Below are 20,120 nucleotides of genomic sequence, written 5' to 3' on the forward strand. Positions count from 1 at the left end.
CCAAACACAAACAGAACTAAAAAACAGTTCACTAATCTCACAAGTGATAAGTTCATCATTCTATGTGCAGGTAAGTCTTCCAACTCGTTCTACAAAGTTAATTTTAGTCATTCAGCTTTACATAATTTATTATCAATATAATAATATTATGAAAAGGATAGTTGTCAATCACCATAGAGTGGAGATACTGAGTTGCAGATAGGCACAACAAAAAGACTCTCACATTTTATATCCTCTCTACTTTGACCATCATCAGTTATTTTGCTCCCCAAATTGCAATACTCATTTACTACTTTCAGTGTCTCATTTCCTAGTCTTAATTCCTGCAGCATCACCCGATTTAATTCGACTACATTCCATTATTCTCTTTTTGCTTTTGTTGATGTTCATCTTATATCCTCCTTTCAAGACCATGTCCATTCCGTTCAACTGCTCTTCCAGGTCCTTTGCTGTCTCTGACAGAATTACAATGTAATCAGCGAACCTCAAAGTTTTTATTTCTTCTCCGTGGATTTTAATTCCTACTCCAAATTTTTCTTTTGTTTCCTTTACTGCTTGCTCAATATACAGATTGAATAACATCGGGGAGAGGCTACAACCCTGAGATTGAATAACATCGGGGAGAGGCTACAACCCTGTCTCACTCCCTTCCCAACCACTGTTCCCTTTCATGTCCCTGAACTGCCATCTGGTTTCTGTAAAAATTGTAAATAGCCTTTTGCTCCCTGTATTTTACCCCTGCCACCTTCAGAATTTGAAAGAGAGTATTCCAGTCAACATTGTCAAAAGCTTTCTCTAAGTCTACAAATGCTAGAAACGTAGGTTTGCCTTTCCTTAATCTATTTTCTAAGATAAGTCATAGGGTCAGTATTGCCTCACGCATTCCAACATTTCTACGGAATCCAAACTGATCTTCCCCGAGGTCGGCTTCTACCAGTTTTTCCATTCGCCTGTAAAGAATTCGCGTTAGTATTTTGCAGCAGTGGCTTATTAAACTGATAGTTTGGTAATTTTCACATCTGTCAACACCTGCTTTCTTTGGAATTGGAATTATTATATTCTTCTTGAAGTCTGAGGGTATTTCGCCTGTCTCATACATCTTGCTCACCAGATGGTAGAGTTTTGTCATGACTGGCTCTCCCAAGGCCATCAGTAGTTCTAATGGAATGTTGTCTACTCCCGGGTCCTTGTTTCGACTCAGGTCTTTCAGTGCTCTGTCAAACTCTTCACGCAGTATCGTATCTCCCATTTCGTCTTCATCTACATCCTCTTCCATTTCCATAATATTGTCCTCAAGTACATTGCCCTTGTATAAACCCTCTATATACTCCTTCCACCTTTCAGCCTTCCCTTCTTTGCTTAGAACTGGGTTGCCATCTGAGCTCTTGATATTCATACAAGTGGTTCTCTTCTCTCCAAAGGTCTCTTTAATTTTCCTGTAGGCAGTATCTATCTTACCCCTAGTGAGACAAGCCTCTACATCGTTACATTTGTCCTCTAGCCATCCCTGCTTAGCCATTTTGCACTTCCTGTCGATCTCATTTTTGAGACGTTTGTATTCCTTTTTGCCTGCTTCATTTAGTGCATTTTTATATTTTCTCCTTTCATCAATTAAATTCAATATTTCTTCTGTTACCCAAGGATTTCTATTAGCCCTCGTCTTTTTACCTACTTGATCGTCTGCTGCCTTCACTACTTCATCCCTCAGAGCTACCCATTCTTCTTCTACTGTATTTCTTTCCCCCAATTCTTCTCAATCGTTCCCTAATGCTCTCCCTGAAGCTCTCTACAACCTCTGGTGCTTTCAGTTTATCCAGGTTCCATCTCCTCAAATTCCCACCTTTTTGCCGTTTCTTGAGTTTTAATCTACAGTTCATAACCAATAGATTGTGGTCAGAGTCCACATCTGCCCCTTGAAAAGTCTTACAATTTAAAACCTGGTTCCTAAATCTATGTCTTACCATTATATAATCTATCTGAAACCTGTCAGTATCTCCAGGCTTCTTCCATGTATACAACCTTTTTTTATGATTCTTGAACCAAGTGGTAGCTATGATTAAGTTATGCTCTGTGCAAAATTCTACCAGGCAGCTTCCTCTTTCATTTCTTCCCCCCAATCCATATTCACCTACTATGTTTCCTTCTCTTCCTTTTCCTACTATCGAATTACAGTCACCCATGACTATTAAATTTTCGTCTCCCTTCAGTATCTGAATAATTTCTTTTTATCTCATCATACATTTCATCGATCTCTTCGTCATCTGCAGAGCTAATTGACATATAAACTTGTACTACTACGGTAGGTGTGGGCTTCGTATCCATCTTGGCCACAATAATGCATTCACTTTGCTGATTGTAGTAGCTAACCCACATTACTATTTTCCTATTCATTATTAAACCTACTCCTGCATTACCCCTATTTGATTTTGTATTTATAACCCTGTATTCACCTGACCAGAAGTCTTGTTCCTCCTGCGACCGAACTTCACTAAGTCCCACTACGAGGTGCATTCAAGTTCTAAGGCCTCCGATTTTTTTTCTCCGGACTGGAAAGAGATAGAAACATGCGCATTGTTTTAAAATGAGGCCGCGTTCATTGTCAATACGTCCCAGAGATGGCAGCACCATACGGCAGATGGAATTTTACCGCCAGCGGCGAGAATGAGAACTGTTTTAAATACTTAAAATGACGACGTTTTCCTTACTTGAACAGCGTGCAATCATTCGTTTTCTGAATTTGCGTGGTGTGAAACCAATTGAAATTCATCGACAGTTGAAGGAGACATGTGGTGATGGAGTTATGGATGCGTCGAAAGTGCGTTCGTGGGTGCGACAGTTTAATGAAGGCAGAACATCGTGTGACAACAAACCGAAACAACCTCGAGCTCGCACAAGCCGGTCTGACGACATGGTCGAGAAAGTGGAGAGAATTGTTTTGGGGGATCGCCAAATGACTGTTGAACAGATCGCCTCCAGAGTTGGCATTTTTGTGGGTTCTGTGCACACAATCCTGCATGACAACCTGAAAATGCGAAAAGTGTCATTCAGGTGGGTGCCACGAATGCTGACGGACGATCGCATGGCTGCCCGTGTGGCATGTTGCCAAGCAATGTTGACGCGCAATGACAGCACAAATGGGACTTTCTTTTCTTCGGTTGTGACAATGGATGAGACGTGGATGCCATTTTTCAATCCAGAAACAAAGCGCCAGTCAGCTCAATGGAAGCACACAGATTCACCGCCACCAAACAAATTTCGGGTAATTGCCAGTGCTGAAAAAATGATGGTGTCCATGTTCTGAGACAGCGAGGGCGTAATCCTTGCCCATTGCGTTCCAAAGGGCACTACGGTAACAGGTGCATCCTACGAAAATGTTTTGAAGAACAAATTCCTTCCTGCACTGCAACAAAAACGTCCGGGAAGGGCTGCGCGTGTGCTGTTTCACCAAGACAACGCACCCGCACATCGAGCTAACGTTACGCAACAGTTTCTTCGTGATAACAACTTTGAAGTGATTCCTGATGCTCCCTACTCACCTGACCTGGCTCCTAGTGACTTTTGGCTTTTTCCAACAATGAAAGACACTCTCCGTGGTCGCACATTCACCAGCCGTGCTGCTATTGCCTCAGCAATTTTCCAGTGGTCAAAACAGACTCCTAAAGAAGCCTTCGCCGCTGCCATGGAATCATGGTGTCAGCGTTGTGAAAAATGTGTACGTCTGCAGGGCGATTACGTCGAGAAGTAACGCCAGTTTCATCGATTTCGGGTGAGTAGTTAATTAGAAAAAAAATCGGAGGCCTTAGAACTTGAATGCACCTCGTATATCTAACTTTAACTTATCCATTTCCCTTTTTAAATTTTCTAACCTACCTGCCCAATTAAGGGAGCTGACAGTCCATGCTCCGATCCGTAGAACGCCAGTTTTCTTTCTCCTGATAACAACGTCCTCCTGAGTACTCCCCACCCGGAGATCTGAATGGGGGCCTATTTTACCTCCAGAATATTTTACCCAAGAGGACGCCATCATCATTTAACCATACAGTAAAGCTGCATGCCCTCGGGAAAAATTATGGCTGTGGTTTCCCCTTGCTTTCAGTCGTTCGCAGTACCAGAACAGCAAGGCCATTTTGGTTAGTGTTACAAGGCCAGATCATCCAGACTGTTGCCCCTGCAACTACTGAAAAGGCTGCAGCCCCTCTTCAGGAACCATACGTTTGTCTGGCCTCTCAATAGATACCCCTCCATTGTGGTTGCACCTACAATACGGCTATCTGTATCGCTGAGGCACGCAAGCCTCCCCACCAGGGGTAAGGTCCATGGTTCAGGGTTCTGTTTATATGTATTGTAAATATTAATAACCTATATGCCACATTACAAACACACAGCAGTCTTACCTTTGTTTCCATTCTAATCTACTGTGAAGGGTGTGTTTTGGTGTCCAAAGTCTTAAGACATTTTTGTGAGCTTTATGGGATGCATTGTAATCATTTATGGTTATTTTTTGAATTCAAAGGCACTCTACTTCAAAATTTCTGGAGTATCTCATTGCCATCTGCTTGTTGACCAAGGGATTCTACAATCAGATGGAATACCCTATTGAAAATTATACACTGTGTTGATAATCTTGTCCTGAAATACTGTCTGTTAATTGGCACCTGTAAGTCCAGAAATTTACAAACAGAATATTCTTTCAGAAGAAGTAGACAACATACGGTTGAGGTTCGTAGTATTAAAAACTGGCAGAAGTGACACAATTGAGAGAGGTGGTGGTACAGTACAGTAATGTCACTTTATCATATGAAAACAATGAGTGTGTTTATTAGACAAACATGTGTAAATGCAAGTCTTACTCTCAGGGATGGACCTGATGCAACTGACACTATGCCGGGATGCACTGAAGAAGTAAGAGACTAATCCTTTTCTGTGCAGGCTATGAAAGAGATTTCTGGACATAAGTTTTCTAAATGGAAGATAAATACCAGTTATTTTGAAGTATGAATAGATTCACATTTCATCAATGATTTGAAGACTATATGTTGCCTCTAAATGTTGTAGGTTAACTGGCTAAGAAATTGGGGTATAAATCTGCATTGACTGTAAAAATGAGTCATGATCTAATTTAAAAAGATTGCAGTCACTGATACTATAACATGTGGTCAAGTCTTATAAAATTTTCCTTCTTTAATTTGAGAGAACTAGTTTGTTATTTCACAATATTTACTGCATATGACTCATGTTCACCCTGTACCTGTTATGTGACTTAAAATGTATAATTACGATAAGCTCCATCTTTTGCCATTAGTATCTGTCAGTCACAAAATTATTGTAACAGAGCTATAGAGGCACATACTGAATAAGATCTTGCTGAGTGTTTCTTATTGTTCTTTAAAATACACAATTTGATCACTTTTACTGCTGAATAATGATGCTTTTGTGTGTGTGTGTGTGTGTGTGTGTGTGTGTGTGTGTGTGTGTGTGTGTGTGTGTTTGGGACACACATGATTTTTTTGAGGTTTTTCTGCTTCCTATACTGTTTGCACCTTATTTTGATATGTTATGAAATGGTTTGTTATCAAAACAATGGTTTATATTCCCATAGTCAGTCAGGTCTGCCAATTTATTCCCAACATAGTACAACCTTTGATAAAAAAAAGTAATTTCTCCCTTTTTTTCACTGTTAATGATATTATCACATCCACCAACAACATTAAAAACTTGGTGGTTGATATTATTGCAAGAATCTTCTCTCTGTCAGTTGCAGACATAGCACAATATGTTTGTATTTATAGTTGTGACACTTACTTTGGGAGTGGGATCAGTCATTCAAAACTAGAGAGTAAATATTGTTTTGTAGACAGTCTAGATCATATGAACGTCCTTGATAACATGACTTTAGGCTGTTGATGCTAAAATAACGTTTGGTAAAATTTTTGACAAGTGTGTGGTCACATCAATATGTGGATAAAACGGCAAATTTTTCTGTTACAGTTGAAAGTAATCTTCATTAGGACACCTGCTTGGAAAGCATTTGTTACAGCTGTGTGTTCCATTGGATTCCACACCCTTCCAGTTGTCATTTGGTGGATGTGTTTAAGCGTTCTGTGTATTGTTTGGATTACACTTCCAAGCTGGAAGGAGATTAAGTATTTTATTGATGGAAGTGTTTGATTTTAATTTTTAATTCTTGGTTAGGACACTTATCTATAGTCATCAAGTGACCATGATGAATAGTGCAAGGGGGTGTGGAATACTCCGTGCAAGTGTTGGAGTCATTCATGATGATATTTACCCATTCACAGTTCTATGCAGAACACTTATTCTCTTAACATTACACAGAGAAGTGTTTGATCACCCATAAAAAACTGCAGAATTCGTTCACTAGTTTCCATCTGGTACTATATTTAATCAATTACTTGTCCAACTAATCATTTTGCGGCAACAAAAATATGCAGATGTCTGTCATATGAGGGTTTCATTTCCATGCTGGAAATAATTTCGAATTGCTGCATGTAGACCAGTTCTTTCAGTTCGCAGTCTTATGAGAAATCAACTCTCCTGTCTTGTAATCTTCACCTGATAGACATTGACTGTTCTTGTTGTAAATGTTAACCTCATGCATTTGTTTCTTGAATTATCTTGTATGTACTGTCACACGCCATACAACTTGACTTCACTAGTGTAATTGCAGCACAATATTGAAATGTTGTAATGTTGGAGTTATTTTGTGGTATCCATTCATTTTAAGTCAATTAAAATTGCAAAAGTCATATGGATGGCCCTTAATGAAGTTCACAAAAAGAGCTAAAATAAACACATTATTGCAATTACAGTCATTTAAGGAATTCTTAAAACTGATTTATTGGTTTGGTGGAAAGTACCCAGAGTCTATCAGATGCCTTCTTACCTCTGTTGCCTTCCTTGTATCATTGCTGTTTGTTAGGTTATCACCAGTGCAGTTGAACTTCTTAGCCATTGAAAGTAGACCAGTAAATGTGAAACGTAATGCATCCAGTCAATTGCGGTCTGTACTACATGTTCAGGATATATCTAAATAAATTATTATTGACAATTTTATTACAACAGTTTTTAGATATGTATAATATAAGAGCACCTTGTAAAACCATCTCAAAATTCATGTTGTGGCTTCCAGTCTTGTCACTATGTGCTAAGGTAAATTGTAGGATCTTTGGAGACAATGACAATTGCTCTCAATTTTTTTTAAAAAAAGAAAAAAAATATTTTTAATATGTACATTGAGTCTTAAAAAGCAAGTCCAAGGTTTACATTTGTTGCGATGTATAATATGAATATTGAAGACAATTATAAAACTGAAGGGTACCCACTTCCCACATTCTCTATTTTGTAGTTGGAGTATATATGACAGTGACGAAGATTATTGGTTACTGTTGTGTTTGTCCTCTGGTGGAGATTTGGAACCTGAAAATGAATTATTAATCAGTTTGCAGACTGAAAATCATAATCAAGAGATGAATGAATATTCACCAAGTGTATGAAATAACAGTGAAGTTTCAAAGACAAAGTGACTTATTTTTTATATTAATTATGATACAAAAAATTAAATGACTATTTTACCCATGGCAGATTTATATTATGTATATTTTTGCCGAAATAAAAAAATGATAAAATTAGGTACCGGTTACAGCTGACTGTGTTCAACTAAAGAAAAGTGTGACTTTAAGATGGAAATAGTATATAGAACGAACAAACATCTCTTTATTCTAGAACCAGTGTTCTGATTTTGCAGTTTTGTTGATTCCATCTCCATGGAGTGCTTCCTATCCTGCCTCCTCCCCCCCCCCCCTTTTTTAAAAAGTCTTCCCCTCATTTATTATTTATGATGCTCTTTTCATGTCTTTGTGATCTATACGTGCAGTCCACATCGAGAAGGCCTGTGATATTACTGGGAGGCTAACGTTCTTGTACAGCTCCTCTAACATAGCTTCCAAGGACATCTTTCTATTTTTATATGGTACTTCTTCTCTCCATGTTATTTTAAACAGCAAATTGGTGACATTCTCTGTGACTGTTTTGAACAAGAGAGCAGTGTCCATCACAGAAGTTATCAAGTGTGACTGTGTCCCCTAAAACTGTTAATAAGGTAACTTTGACAGTAAGAGATCTTGTCCCATGTTTGTTGTTTGTGGATGATGCCTGTATCATTTGTTCCTCTCCAGCCTTGCACTGGGTGATTTGGTGCATTGGTAAAGCACTGCAATTGCTTAAAAGGTGGTGGTCATGGTTCAAATCCTCATCTGGGCATCCAAACTTGGTTTTATTTGGTTTCCATAAATCACTTAAGGTTTATTGTTAGATAGCTCCTTTGTAAAGGACATGGCCAATTTCCTTTCCCATCCTTCAATAATCCAAGCTTGAGCTTCATCTCTAATTACTTTGTTGTCCACAGAATCTAACCCCCTTTTTCTTTTTCGAGTATTATAGCCAACCAACCTTCAGTTGAAACATGTTTAGAAGAACAGGCAGAGAAGAAAGGTTTTAATTTTTCACCTGGGGAGTCTATATGTAATCCTGTCCAACCAACCATGTTCTATTTTTAATTTTGCTGAACTGAAGATGGTGGACACTATTCTTAATTTTACCTGTTGGCCACACATTACGTACATGAAAGAATTGGGCCTAAAAGCACTAAATATTTTAAATGTTGTTAGTCACAGCTCATGAGAAATAGATCAGACTTGTCTGCTGGAGTTTCACGAAGTCTTCATACTATTCAGGCTTGAATATGGGTACACAGTATATCTAAAAATACTAGACGTGGTGGAGGAATTAGTATGGAACATGGACCTATGAGAACTGCCCTATTCCAAGCGTCTATGCTGAAGGTGGACCAGTACTCAACATCAGGCAACAACTCCTCATGATGCACCCTATACATAAAAAAATCCATCCCATAGGCACCTGCATACTATACCATTGCTCACCCATCAATGGAATGACTTTTTAACTAATTAAGTGTGAGCAATGAGGCCGTTGTAGATTCGTGTGAAGAACTCTGTTTTAGAAGTGGGTGTATCTAATTTCAAACTTCCATTTAAAGGTTGCAGCAGATCTACACGTTGATTCCATAAGAGATATAAAATTAAAGGAAACACATCCCCTCCTTCAACAGGAAGAGATACAAATGTCATCCTGCTGTACAGGGTGGTCCATTGATAGTGACCGGGCCAAATATCTCACAAAATAAGCATCATACAAAAAAACTACAAAGAATGAAACTCGTCTAGCTTGAAGGGGAAAACCAGATAGTGCTATGGTTGGCCCACTAGATGGCGCTGCCATAGGTCAATCGGATATCAACTGTTTTTTTTTTAAATAGGAACTCCCATTTTTTATTACAATTTCGTGTATTACATAAAGAAATATGAATGTTTTAGTTGGACCACTTTTTTCGCTATGTGATAGATGATGCTGTAATAGTCGCAAATATATAAGTACCTGGTATCACGTAACGTTCCACCAGTGCGGACGATATTTGCTTCATGATACATTACCCATGTTAAAATGGACCATTTACCAATTGCGGAAAAGGTCGATATTGTGTTCATATATGGCTATTGTGATCAAAATGCCCAACGGGTGTGTGCTATGTATGCTGCTTGGTATCCTGGACGACATCCTTCAAGTGTCCGGACCGTTCGCTGGATAGTTACGTTATTTAAGGAAACAGGAAGTGTTCAGCCACATGTGAAACATCAACCACGACCTGCAACAAATGATGATGCCCAAGTAGGTGTTTTAGCTGCTGTCATGTCTAATACGCATATCAGTAGCAGACAAATTGTGTGAGAATCGGGAATCTCAAAAAAGTCGGTGTTGAGAATGCTACATCAACATCGATTGCACCCATACCATATTTCTATGCACCATGAATTGCATGGCGATGACTTTGAACGTCGTGTATAGTTCTGCCACTGGGCACAAGAGAAATTACGGGACGATGACAGATTTTTTGCATGCGTTCTATTTAGCAACGAAGCGTCATTCACCAACAGCGGTAATGTAAACCGGCATAATATGCGCTATTGGGCAATGGAAAATCCACAATGACTGCGACAAGTGGAACATCAGCGACCTTGGCAGGTTAGTGTATGGTGTGGCATTATGGGAGGAAGGATAATTTGCCCCCATTTTATTGATGGCAATCTAAATGGTTAAATGTATGCTGATTTCCTACATAATGTTCTACCGATGTTACTACAAGATGTTTCACTGCATGACAGAATGGCGATGTACTTCCAACATGATGGAAGTCGGGCACATAACTCGCATGCAGTTGAAGCGGTATTGAATAGCATATTTCATGACAGGTGGATTGGTCGTCGAAGCACCATATAATGGCCCACACGTTCACAGGATCTGACGTCCCCGGATTTCTTTCTGTGAGGAAAGTTGAAGGATATTTGCTATTTTGATCCACCGACAACGCCTGACAACATGCGTCAGCGCATTGTCAATGCATGTGCGAACATTACGGAAGGCAAACCATTCACTGTTGAGAGGAATGTCGTTACACGTATTGCCAAATGCATTGAGGTTGACGGACATAATTTTGAGCATTTATTGCATTAATGTGGTATTTACAGGTAATCACGCTGTAACAGCATGCGTTCTCAGAAATGATAAGTTCACAAAGGTACATGTATCACAATGGAACAACTGAAATAAAATGTTCAAACGTACCTACGTTCTGTATTTTAATTTAAAAAACCTACTACCTGTTACCAACTGTTCGTTTAACATTGTGAGCCATATGTTTGTGACTATTACAGCGCCATCTATCACAAAGCGAAAAAAGTGGTCCAAGTAAAACATTCATATTTCTTTACGTACTACACGAATATGTAATAAAAAATGGGGGTTCCTATTTTTAAAAAATGCAGTTGAGATATGTTTGACCTATGGCAACGCCATCTAGCAGGCCAACCATAGTGCCATCTGGTTTCCCCTTTCAAGCTAGACAAGTTTCGTTCTTTGTAGTTTTTTCATTTGACGCTTATTTCGTGAGATATTTGGCCCGGTCACGATCAATGGACCACCCTGTATACAAGGACATGCATGTGGGAATATGGCTGTTCACGCATCTTGGTGGCATTCTTTCAGTGGTTGCTCTGTATGATAGATTGATATAGTGTAGGAAATGATCTCTGGACAGAAGGTAACAGCAACATTTCACTGAATGGAATCTGTGAGGGCTGGAGAGCAGAACAGAGCTGATGTTGACCCAGTAGTGGGGCTGAAACGTGTGGTTGCCAGTGTTTAGAATACACAATTCCTGTCTAAAAATTGTTCCCTTGGGGAAGTAGTTTATGGGCTCTTTTACACACTGTTTGCATGTAAGGTCTCCCAGTAGGAGAAATGGTCACAGAGCTGTATTATTTTTGAGATCCCCATATCTAATTCATCTGGTGATAGGATGTACAGAGAGAACACTCTGATTTTTTCACCCACATGAATTTCAACAGCAACTGCTTGAAGTTGTGTAGCCAAGTGTACAACAGAGGAGTGGTATGTGTTATGAACACAACTGCCCCTCTTTTGGCTCTTTCCCTAGTAAGGTCGTTCTTGCAGTGGACAGTAAAGCCTCTTAGGGCAGGGTCATCAGTGAGTTTAAACTGAGTTTCTGAGTACACTAGTCTTCCCTGTGCTAGGAATTTCAGTCTCGACATGTGTCATGAATCCATTTAATATTCCACTGCAATATGGGAGCTTTGTCTTTCCCCTTACCCTTCTTCCATGTTAGGAAACCTAAAAAGAATGGTGTATTGGATGAGGGACGCAGCAGTTCCACCAAACAGTTTCCATAGACAATAGCATATGCACAAGTTTCTTCAGAATTGTCAGATAAACTAGTGTTGAGTATTCTGATGTCTTTGGACTCTAGTCTTTTATGTTTTCTATTTTTTGTTCCCTGTTTATCTTTTGTCAATGAAGGTGGGAATTAAACTATTTTGCATATACTAGTTGGTTTATCTTTTCTATTCTCTGTGCATTGTGCATTATTCATAAATGTGGGTTTCACTAGTTACTTGGAGGAGGTAGCCTGCTTTATAGTTATTGCTGTGCCTCTGTCAGTGCAGTTACAGGTGCATGTTGATTCTCTTTTATTACTGGTCTTAGTATGTGTCAACATCTGAACTTTTTGTGGCAGCTTTTTTATTTTAACCCCAAATGACGTAAAGGTAGGCATCTCATTCACGTTTTTCACTTCACTGTAAGGTGCCTACTTGGTCATTTTAATTTCCCTGAGCATCCCCTCCAAGTAGATAGGACAGCTGATCTCAGACTGAGTGGCTCTACCACTACTGAAGGTATCAGTGGGAGAAAGTACTAACCCTCAATTCAGTAAGTAGCAGTTCCACGGTACACGGGAAACACTGTCTATCATCGATTTTTTTTTTTTTTTTCATATTGTACTTATGGTCTTAGGTTTAACCAAACATATAACGTGCAATAACTCAAGATACATCATTGAGTTAAGAAATTTTTTCTGATGACCTCATAAGTTAACATGAGTGTGTAGTTGGATACTGAAGCAACATATATTTTCTACAGCTACTGCATGATGCCCAGCCTTTACATTATAAAGTTGTGTGCGTAAAATATTGACATTTAATACTTCTTAAAGGATCTGGTACGTACAACCTTACTTTTATGCAAATAAACACTGCTGTCAAATGTTAATGTCTTTCCACACAGAATTTTTTTCATGATATTACGTACATCAGTCACTCCATCAGCTTCTCATTCTTCCTTCAATTTGACCAGCCACCATGTCATCCTCAGCCTACAGGCATCACTGGATGCAGATATGGAGGGGCGCGTGGCAACACATCACTTTCCCAACCGTATGTCAGTTTACGAGACAGGAGTCGCTACTTTTCAATCAAGTAGCTCCTCAGTTTGCCTCATAAGGGTTAAAGTCTCAACAGCTTTGCTAAAATTTAGGATATTGTGCAGTTCCATCACATCTGGGCACCAACCAATACATTACACATTCTGCAGCAGTATTGCCTGGCACGATGTAGCAGTTTTCATTATCAGTGTACCTCTCTCTCTCTCTGTTTCTCAAACCTGCTCTGCTCAACTGGGTTTTAGATAATTGTTTTGACAATCTTATAACAGATTCTAACATCTAAAGATGTGTAATATTGTCATAATCTACGGCAACTTGAGATCCATTCATATGTAAAATGGGTGTTAATGTGATTTGTTTGTATATCTTTCAACTGTGTAGGAAAGTATGCTATATGATTTTACACTATCACAAATTCATGGCTTTCAATCATTGATGATCCTTTCCCATTGTTTTATCATCAAATGTTTGTTAATATTAAAAATTTAAAAAGTTATTGAAAACCAAATTGCCTGTCACATCAACGATTTTTTGTCCTATTGACAAATTAGCCTAACTTTATTTCTTGATCATCATAATTACTTACATATACTGCTTTTATGATAAAACCTGATGGTGTCTGCATTTTAAAGTGTCTCCACCATCTCATCCAAATTGGGTTAATTTTTTAATTACATAAAAAAATTTTGTAACAAAAGTAGAGGAAGCACTAGAAAGTACAACAAACATGCAAACAAAACTTTGTTCACAGTTCCAATGAATTTGAAATGAATTCTCTGATATAATTAGATGACATAAGAAAATTTCACAGTAACTGAAATTGTGGCAAAATTATTTTGCAGAGATTTAAAGTTTTGTAAATACATACCAAATAATATTATCGGTATATTATTATTAGTGAAGTACTTCATTTTTTGAACCAGATGTGATTACGTACGATTTTTAATGTGCTTCTTCCTGGGGTGGTTTGGACAGGGCAGGTTCATCAAATGCTGTCGCCAACCATCCTCCCATGGTGGAATGTTGCTGTGACATAATGGACAGTGGTTGGCAGTGCTTAGAGGTTCCACAGCTGCAAGAAATATATCAGTCATTTAGCTTTGAAGCTGGTAGAACAGCTGTGTGTTTCTAATTCTTTAGAGCCATTAGTTTTATTGTTGGATGGTTCAAATGGCTCTGAGCACTATGGGACTTAACATCTATGGTCATCAGTCCTATTGTTGGACCATGTGCATCAGAGATGGATGGGGTGGGGGAAGGGGGGGGCAGAGAGAGAGAGAGAGTATAGGAATTATGATTAATTCTTGAGTTTGTATATTACTACCATAATTGAGTTTCAAGGCATCACTATTTGAAATAATTTTAAAAAATCAGAGTGATTGTCTAAAACAAGGTCAGAAACAATGAAAAAAATTTGGATTCATCATGTAAACTCTTTATAAGAAGTAAGACATGAAGCTTTTCAGTGCCAAAGAACTAATCAACATTATGCAAACATAACAACAAGCATAAAATAAAACTTAGTTATAAGAGTGGACAATCAAAAATGTGGAACAATAATGACACATTACTCTCATTAGAAACATCTCTAATTTCAATCTTGACTTTATCTTTTCCTAACATTTTGGGGAAAAGAAAATATTACAAGGTTCCTAAAATATTGTTCATTGAGAAATGAGTCCATAACAAAAACTTTAAATAGAAATGTTAATTTTTTTCCCATATCACTTTTGGGATAACAGAGATCCCTTGAGTGTGATGGTATATTTTAGTAGTGTGTTGTCAAATAAAACATATCTGTAATACATTGAGAAAGATAGGGAAGAAATCCCTTAATGTAAACATACACTCAGATAGTCATGGTCGTGGGTTAGCAAAAATGTTATGTGAAGATCATGATGTCAATGTTTGCAGTTTTGTGAAATCAGGAGCACCAATGTATGAAATTGGAAAAAACATACAAGATGGCTCTCCAACAAATATAAGTGAATGCACGGTAATATCGGGGGGAGCCAACGACATTTACGAAAACGAATTATCGAGTGCTGTCCAAAACTTGAAGATGATACTTGATTATAATGACAGTAAAGCAATGATCATCATGGGAATTCCTCATAGATATGGCCTTATATATGAATCATGCATAAACAAAGAAATAACTGAGTCTAATAAACAGTTTGAAAATATTTGCAAACTGTCTCGAAAGACTCAGTTTCTGTCTGTTGATTTCCTACAAACAGATAGCTTCATGAGGCAAGGACTTTATTAATAATGCTGATGAAATCTGTTTTAGTGAACACTTTATGAAACTTGGTTCTGACACACTGCAACTGAATAACTATAACCTAGCAGCTCTTTATTGTGGACATTCTTTGGATAAAGGTGGAGTGGCAATTTATGTTAAGAACAAAATAGGGCAATTTATGTTAAGAACAAAATAGCTTATCAATATTTAGACTTGAGTAAATACTGTATTGATCAACATTTTGAAGTCTGTGGAGTTGTAATCTGTACTGGTTTTTCTGAAATTACTGTCCTCTCATTTTGCAGAACTCCTAAGCCAAAATCAGTATTTTCCTAAACAGTTAGAATCTCTGTTAACTCATTTTTTGTGCAAAAACAAAAGATATTATAATTTTATGTGATTTAATGTTGATTTTTGTACTGATAACATGGGAAGAACTGAATTATCACTTTTAATTAGCTCTCTTAATTTAACGACACTGGTTGATTTTCCTACTGGAGTCATAGCTAATTCCATGAGTCAAATTGACATCTTCTTAGACAGAAGCAGAAATCTAAACACAACTGTAAAACACATATTAAAGGGGCTCTCAGACCATGATGGTCAGCTACTTTCAGTTGAAGGTGTTAGCCCTCTTAGTAAGAACAATTCCTGCAGTAAAACTTTCAGAGTAATTAGCACACAATCTATCAATACCTTCTGTAATTTCCTACAAGAAGTTGATTGAGACCAGTCTGAGCTCTTTGACATTGTTAATGACAAGTATAATGCTTTTCTAAATGAATTTATCTGCCTATTCTTAAAAGGACTACTAAATTCAAACATGAAACCTGTTCTAATGAAAGCTGGTTAACTTTGGCCATCAAAACCTCCTGCAGAAGGAAATGTAATCTGTATGCCTTATTCAAATCCAGTTATGGAAAACTAAAAACATTACAAACTATACTGCTCTATCCTTAAAAAAGTTCTAAGTATTTCTATAAAATCAAAAATTGATGTCTCTAATAATAAAACTTAAACCATACAGGATGTAATATAAAGGGAAACAGGTAAAATCCTTGCTGCAGAAAACACCCTAGAAACTAAAACAAATGATAATGTTGAAATAATTACCAATGTTTTTAACAATCACTTTTTGGCATCAGTAGCCCAAACTGAAAAAACATATTCTGTTAATGAAGCCATATTATCCCTTCAAAAAGCTATTAATAAAAAACCAAGCAGATTAAACTGTCTCCTGCCACAGTACATGAAACTGAGAATATAATTAGAGAGATGAAAAGCAAGAGTTCCATTTGCAGTAATCTTCAAGATTACTGAAGGAATACTATAAGCCAATAAGCAGGGTGCTGTGCCATGTATTCAATGAATCCATCCAGCATGGGGTGATCATGAGGAACTAAAGTATCCTATTGTGAAACTTCTCTTTAAAAAAGGAGATAAAACTGACATTACCAACTATCAGCCTATTTCCCTTTTAACAACCTTGTCTTAAATTCTTGAGAAATTGGTTAAAAAAAGACTCATTTATTATAAGGTATTAAACAGTAGCCAGTTTGTATTTCGACAGGGTGTATCAATAGAGCAAGCTATTTTCTGCTTCACCCATCAAATCTTAGAGTCTTTTAATAATTAATTATCTCCTCTGGGTATCTTCTGTGACCTTTCTAGGGCCTTTGGTAGTGTTAACCATGAAATCCTCTTAGCAAAGGCTGAATATTATGGTATAAGTGGATCAGCTCAAGAATTAAATCCTACCTAACTGGGAGAAAGCAGGTCATGTTGAATGACTGAGGGGCACCCTGTGACATCTAGGTGGGACTCTGATGGCTGTGGTGTTCCTCAGGGCTCAGTACTCGGCTCCCTGCTCTTATTCATCTTTATTAATAACCTTGTGTACTAACTTTAAAACTTATTTTACTCTTTTCACTGATGGCACCTCTATCCTCATCAACAAAACTCCCAATCACAATCCTGAGGAATCAGACAATATTATCTTTAATGAAGTAGTTAACTGGTTTGAAAATAAAGGGTTATCACTAAATGTCAACAAGACCCGGTTTGCTCATTTCCAAGTAAGTAATGAAGTGGGGGTCAATTAAGTATTAACTGTAATGGTAGTGGGTTACTGCAAGTTGAGTCATTCAAGTTTCTGGTTGTACACACTGACAGCAATCTAAAATGGTGTGATTATATTTTTCAACTTCTCAAAAAACTCAGTTCAGCAACATTCGGTATTCATATGATTTTCATTGTCTGTGACCAAGACACCACAAAAACTTCTTATTTTAGTTACTTCCATGCACTATTGATGTATGACATAGTTTTCTGGGGTAATCAGCCACTTTCCAAAAAAATATTCATTGCCCAAAAGAGAGTTATTAGGGTAATGAGTGTAATCCAGCCTAGATGTTCTAGTAGAAACATTTTTAGAAAATTAGGGATACTGACAACTGCATGTCACTATATCTACTCCCTGTTATGTTTCATTGGTAAAAATGAGCAACTATACAAAACCAATGAGTCATACCATACCCACAATACCAGGAGGAAGATGGACCTCCAGTATGAATTAAAAAAACCTTAGTACTGTACAAAAAGGAGTCCATTACATGAGCTGCAAGGTGTTCAGTGTTCTCCCACCATCACTGAAATCACTTGTCCATGAGCTTCCCAAATTGAAACAACACCTCAAACAGTATCTAACAGATAATTATTTTTATTTGGTTGAAGAATATTTCAGTTGTGTTAACGCTAATTGATTTTTTCTTTTAATTAAATCTGATGTACTCTAATGCATTACGATAGTTGGAATCATTGCTAACTTTACTATATATCTTATGTAGCTTTATTTTAACCTTTTTAAGTTTAATTTTGTCTCATTTTACTAAGGTTTGAAGCTCCTCTTGATGTTCTTCTGTTTTGTGTTTTAAAATGTGGTTGTTTTGAGAAATAGCCTTATGCAACTACAATTTGTTTATTTTTGTATTTACCCAGACATGTTTCAACACCTATGTGTCATCTTCTGTGGTTCAATTTTTTTTATTTCTTAAAATTACATCACTAAATCATCTGCATTATTATACACTGGTTTTTGTGCTCTTTTTTGTCATTTTTTTGAGAGCACGTCATCTGCAAATTAAATTTTTTTATTTTTTTATTTTTTTTATTTTTTTTCCCATCCAGATATGTGTCTGGTTGGTGTCTCAATCAATGTCTATTCAGTACACTGTTTCTACACAGTTTTTCACACAGTTTCTGCTCACTAATTCACTTCAAATGCACTTACACAAAATGTGGTGAAACGTGATCTGAGCAGACACATCTGACTCCATTTTCAGGTGTTATAACACATGCTGTCAAAAAAATGTCAAGAAAGAGCTCAAAAACCGGTGTGTAATTATGCACATCATTTAGCGATATAATTTTAAGAAATAAAAAAAGAAGATTGACCCACAGAAGATGACACACAGGTGTCGAAACATGTCTGGGTAATAAATAAATAAATTGTGTTTGCATAAGGCTGATTCTCAAAACAATCCAATTTTAATTTTGTCTACACCCATTAATGTCTCTTTTGTCTTATTGTCTTATACCTATATCTCCTCTTGCAAGAGGGTTTTTTATGTGTTCCTTTTGTATAATTTGTAATAACCTGACATGTTGTACATCCATGCGAATGTCTCACTGTATTGAATTAATGGGATCTAAGTAAATAAATAAAATAAATGATCTTGACCCAAAATATTCATGTTGTCATCTTAGTTAATGAAATCCATTTTTCTGTCGGAGTACAAGATTTATTACATGAATAATAGTGATATTTGTGGTCTTCAGTCCAAAGACTGGTTTGATGCAGCTTTCCACACTTCCATCCAAGTCGCATCATCTCTGCATAACAACTGGAATCTACAGACACATGAACCTGCTATGACTAAGCATTGGTCACCCTCTATCATTTTTATCCCTAACACTCCCATACTATTCCAAATAAACTATTCCTTGGTGTCCCAGGACGTGCCCCATCAACCTACTCCTTCTTTGAGTCAAATGTGGCACAAAACTCTTTTCTCCTCAGTTCAGTTTAGTATCTCTTTGTTAGTTAGCCAGTCTACCTACCTAATCTTCACCATTATTCCATAGCTCTACATTTCAAAAGCTTCTATTCTCTTCTTGTCTGTCCTGTTTATAGTACATGTTTCATGTAAGACTGCATCTCAAACATATATTTTCAGAAGAGACTTCCTAACACTTAAATTTGTATTCTATGTTAAAAAATATCTTCTTCTTTTTTTGTGCCTTTGTTCAGCTTTGGCACAGGGCCTGCATGGCTATTGATGGATTTGACATGGTTAGATTAAGGAGTTGCTGGCTACCATTACGACCCCCACCCTCTGAGACGCAATATGTGTATGCCAGCTGTCTATGTAGGAAAACATCTAAAACCCACATCCAGAGTGACTGGTACACTGATCTCTATCATTGGATCTGTTGGACAGATTTGACTGGGGTCTGTCGCATCTCCCCACTTCAGAAGTGGCGCTTTCAAATGCACGGCTGTCCAGGTGGTTCGTTGTTAACAAGTATCTGTTCTTTTCTTTTCACAAAAAGTTTTTCTTGCTACTATCAGTCTGCATTATATATCCTCTTTACTTTTGTCATCATCAGTTATTTTTCTGCCAAATATCAAAACTCATTCACTACTTTTAGTGTCTCATTTCATAATCAAATAACATCAGCATCACCAGCTGTAATTTGGCTACATTGCATCAGCCTTGTATAATTTTGCATGAAATGTATTCACAGTTGTGAATATGGACAACTATTAGCTGTATAATGGAATGACAACAATGGAAACTTGTGCTGGACTGGGACTTCAACCCGGCTTTCCCGCTTATTGCCTTACCATTAGGCTGCCCAAGCATGACCCAGGGCCAGACCCAAACCACCATATATGTCATCCACCTTGTGTCTACTAACTGT

The 20,120-nt window shown here is 37.5% G+C and overlaps 1 protein-coding gene across 1 annotated transcript in view; it reads right to left on the reverse strand.

The window, feature by feature from the left end:
• Positions 1–7,258: 7,258 nt before the first annotated feature.
• LOC126194895 (centrosomal protein of 104 kDa) overlaps positions 7,259–20,120 on the reverse strand; it is a 461,734-nt gene continuing 448,872 nt past the window's right edge. Inside the window, exons 16-17 of the mRNA XM_049933248.1 lie at positions 13,830–13,964; positions 7,259–7,437 (exon numbers count right to left, since the gene is read on the reverse strand). Coding sequence (XP_049789205.1) covers positions 7,394–7,437; positions 13,830–13,964 — 179 coding nt within the window. The 3' untranslated portion in view covers positions 7,259–7,393. The remainder of the gene's footprint in view (positions 7,438–13,829; positions 13,965–20,120) is intronic.

The sequence above is a fragment of the Schistocerca nitens genome, chromosome 7, assembly GCF_023898315.1.
Source record: "Schistocerca nitens isolate TAMUIC-IGC-003100 chromosome 7, iqSchNite1.1, whole genome shotgun sequence".
Lineage (NCBI taxonomy): Eukaryota > Metazoa > Arthropoda > Insecta > Orthoptera > Acrididae > Schistocerca > Schistocerca nitens.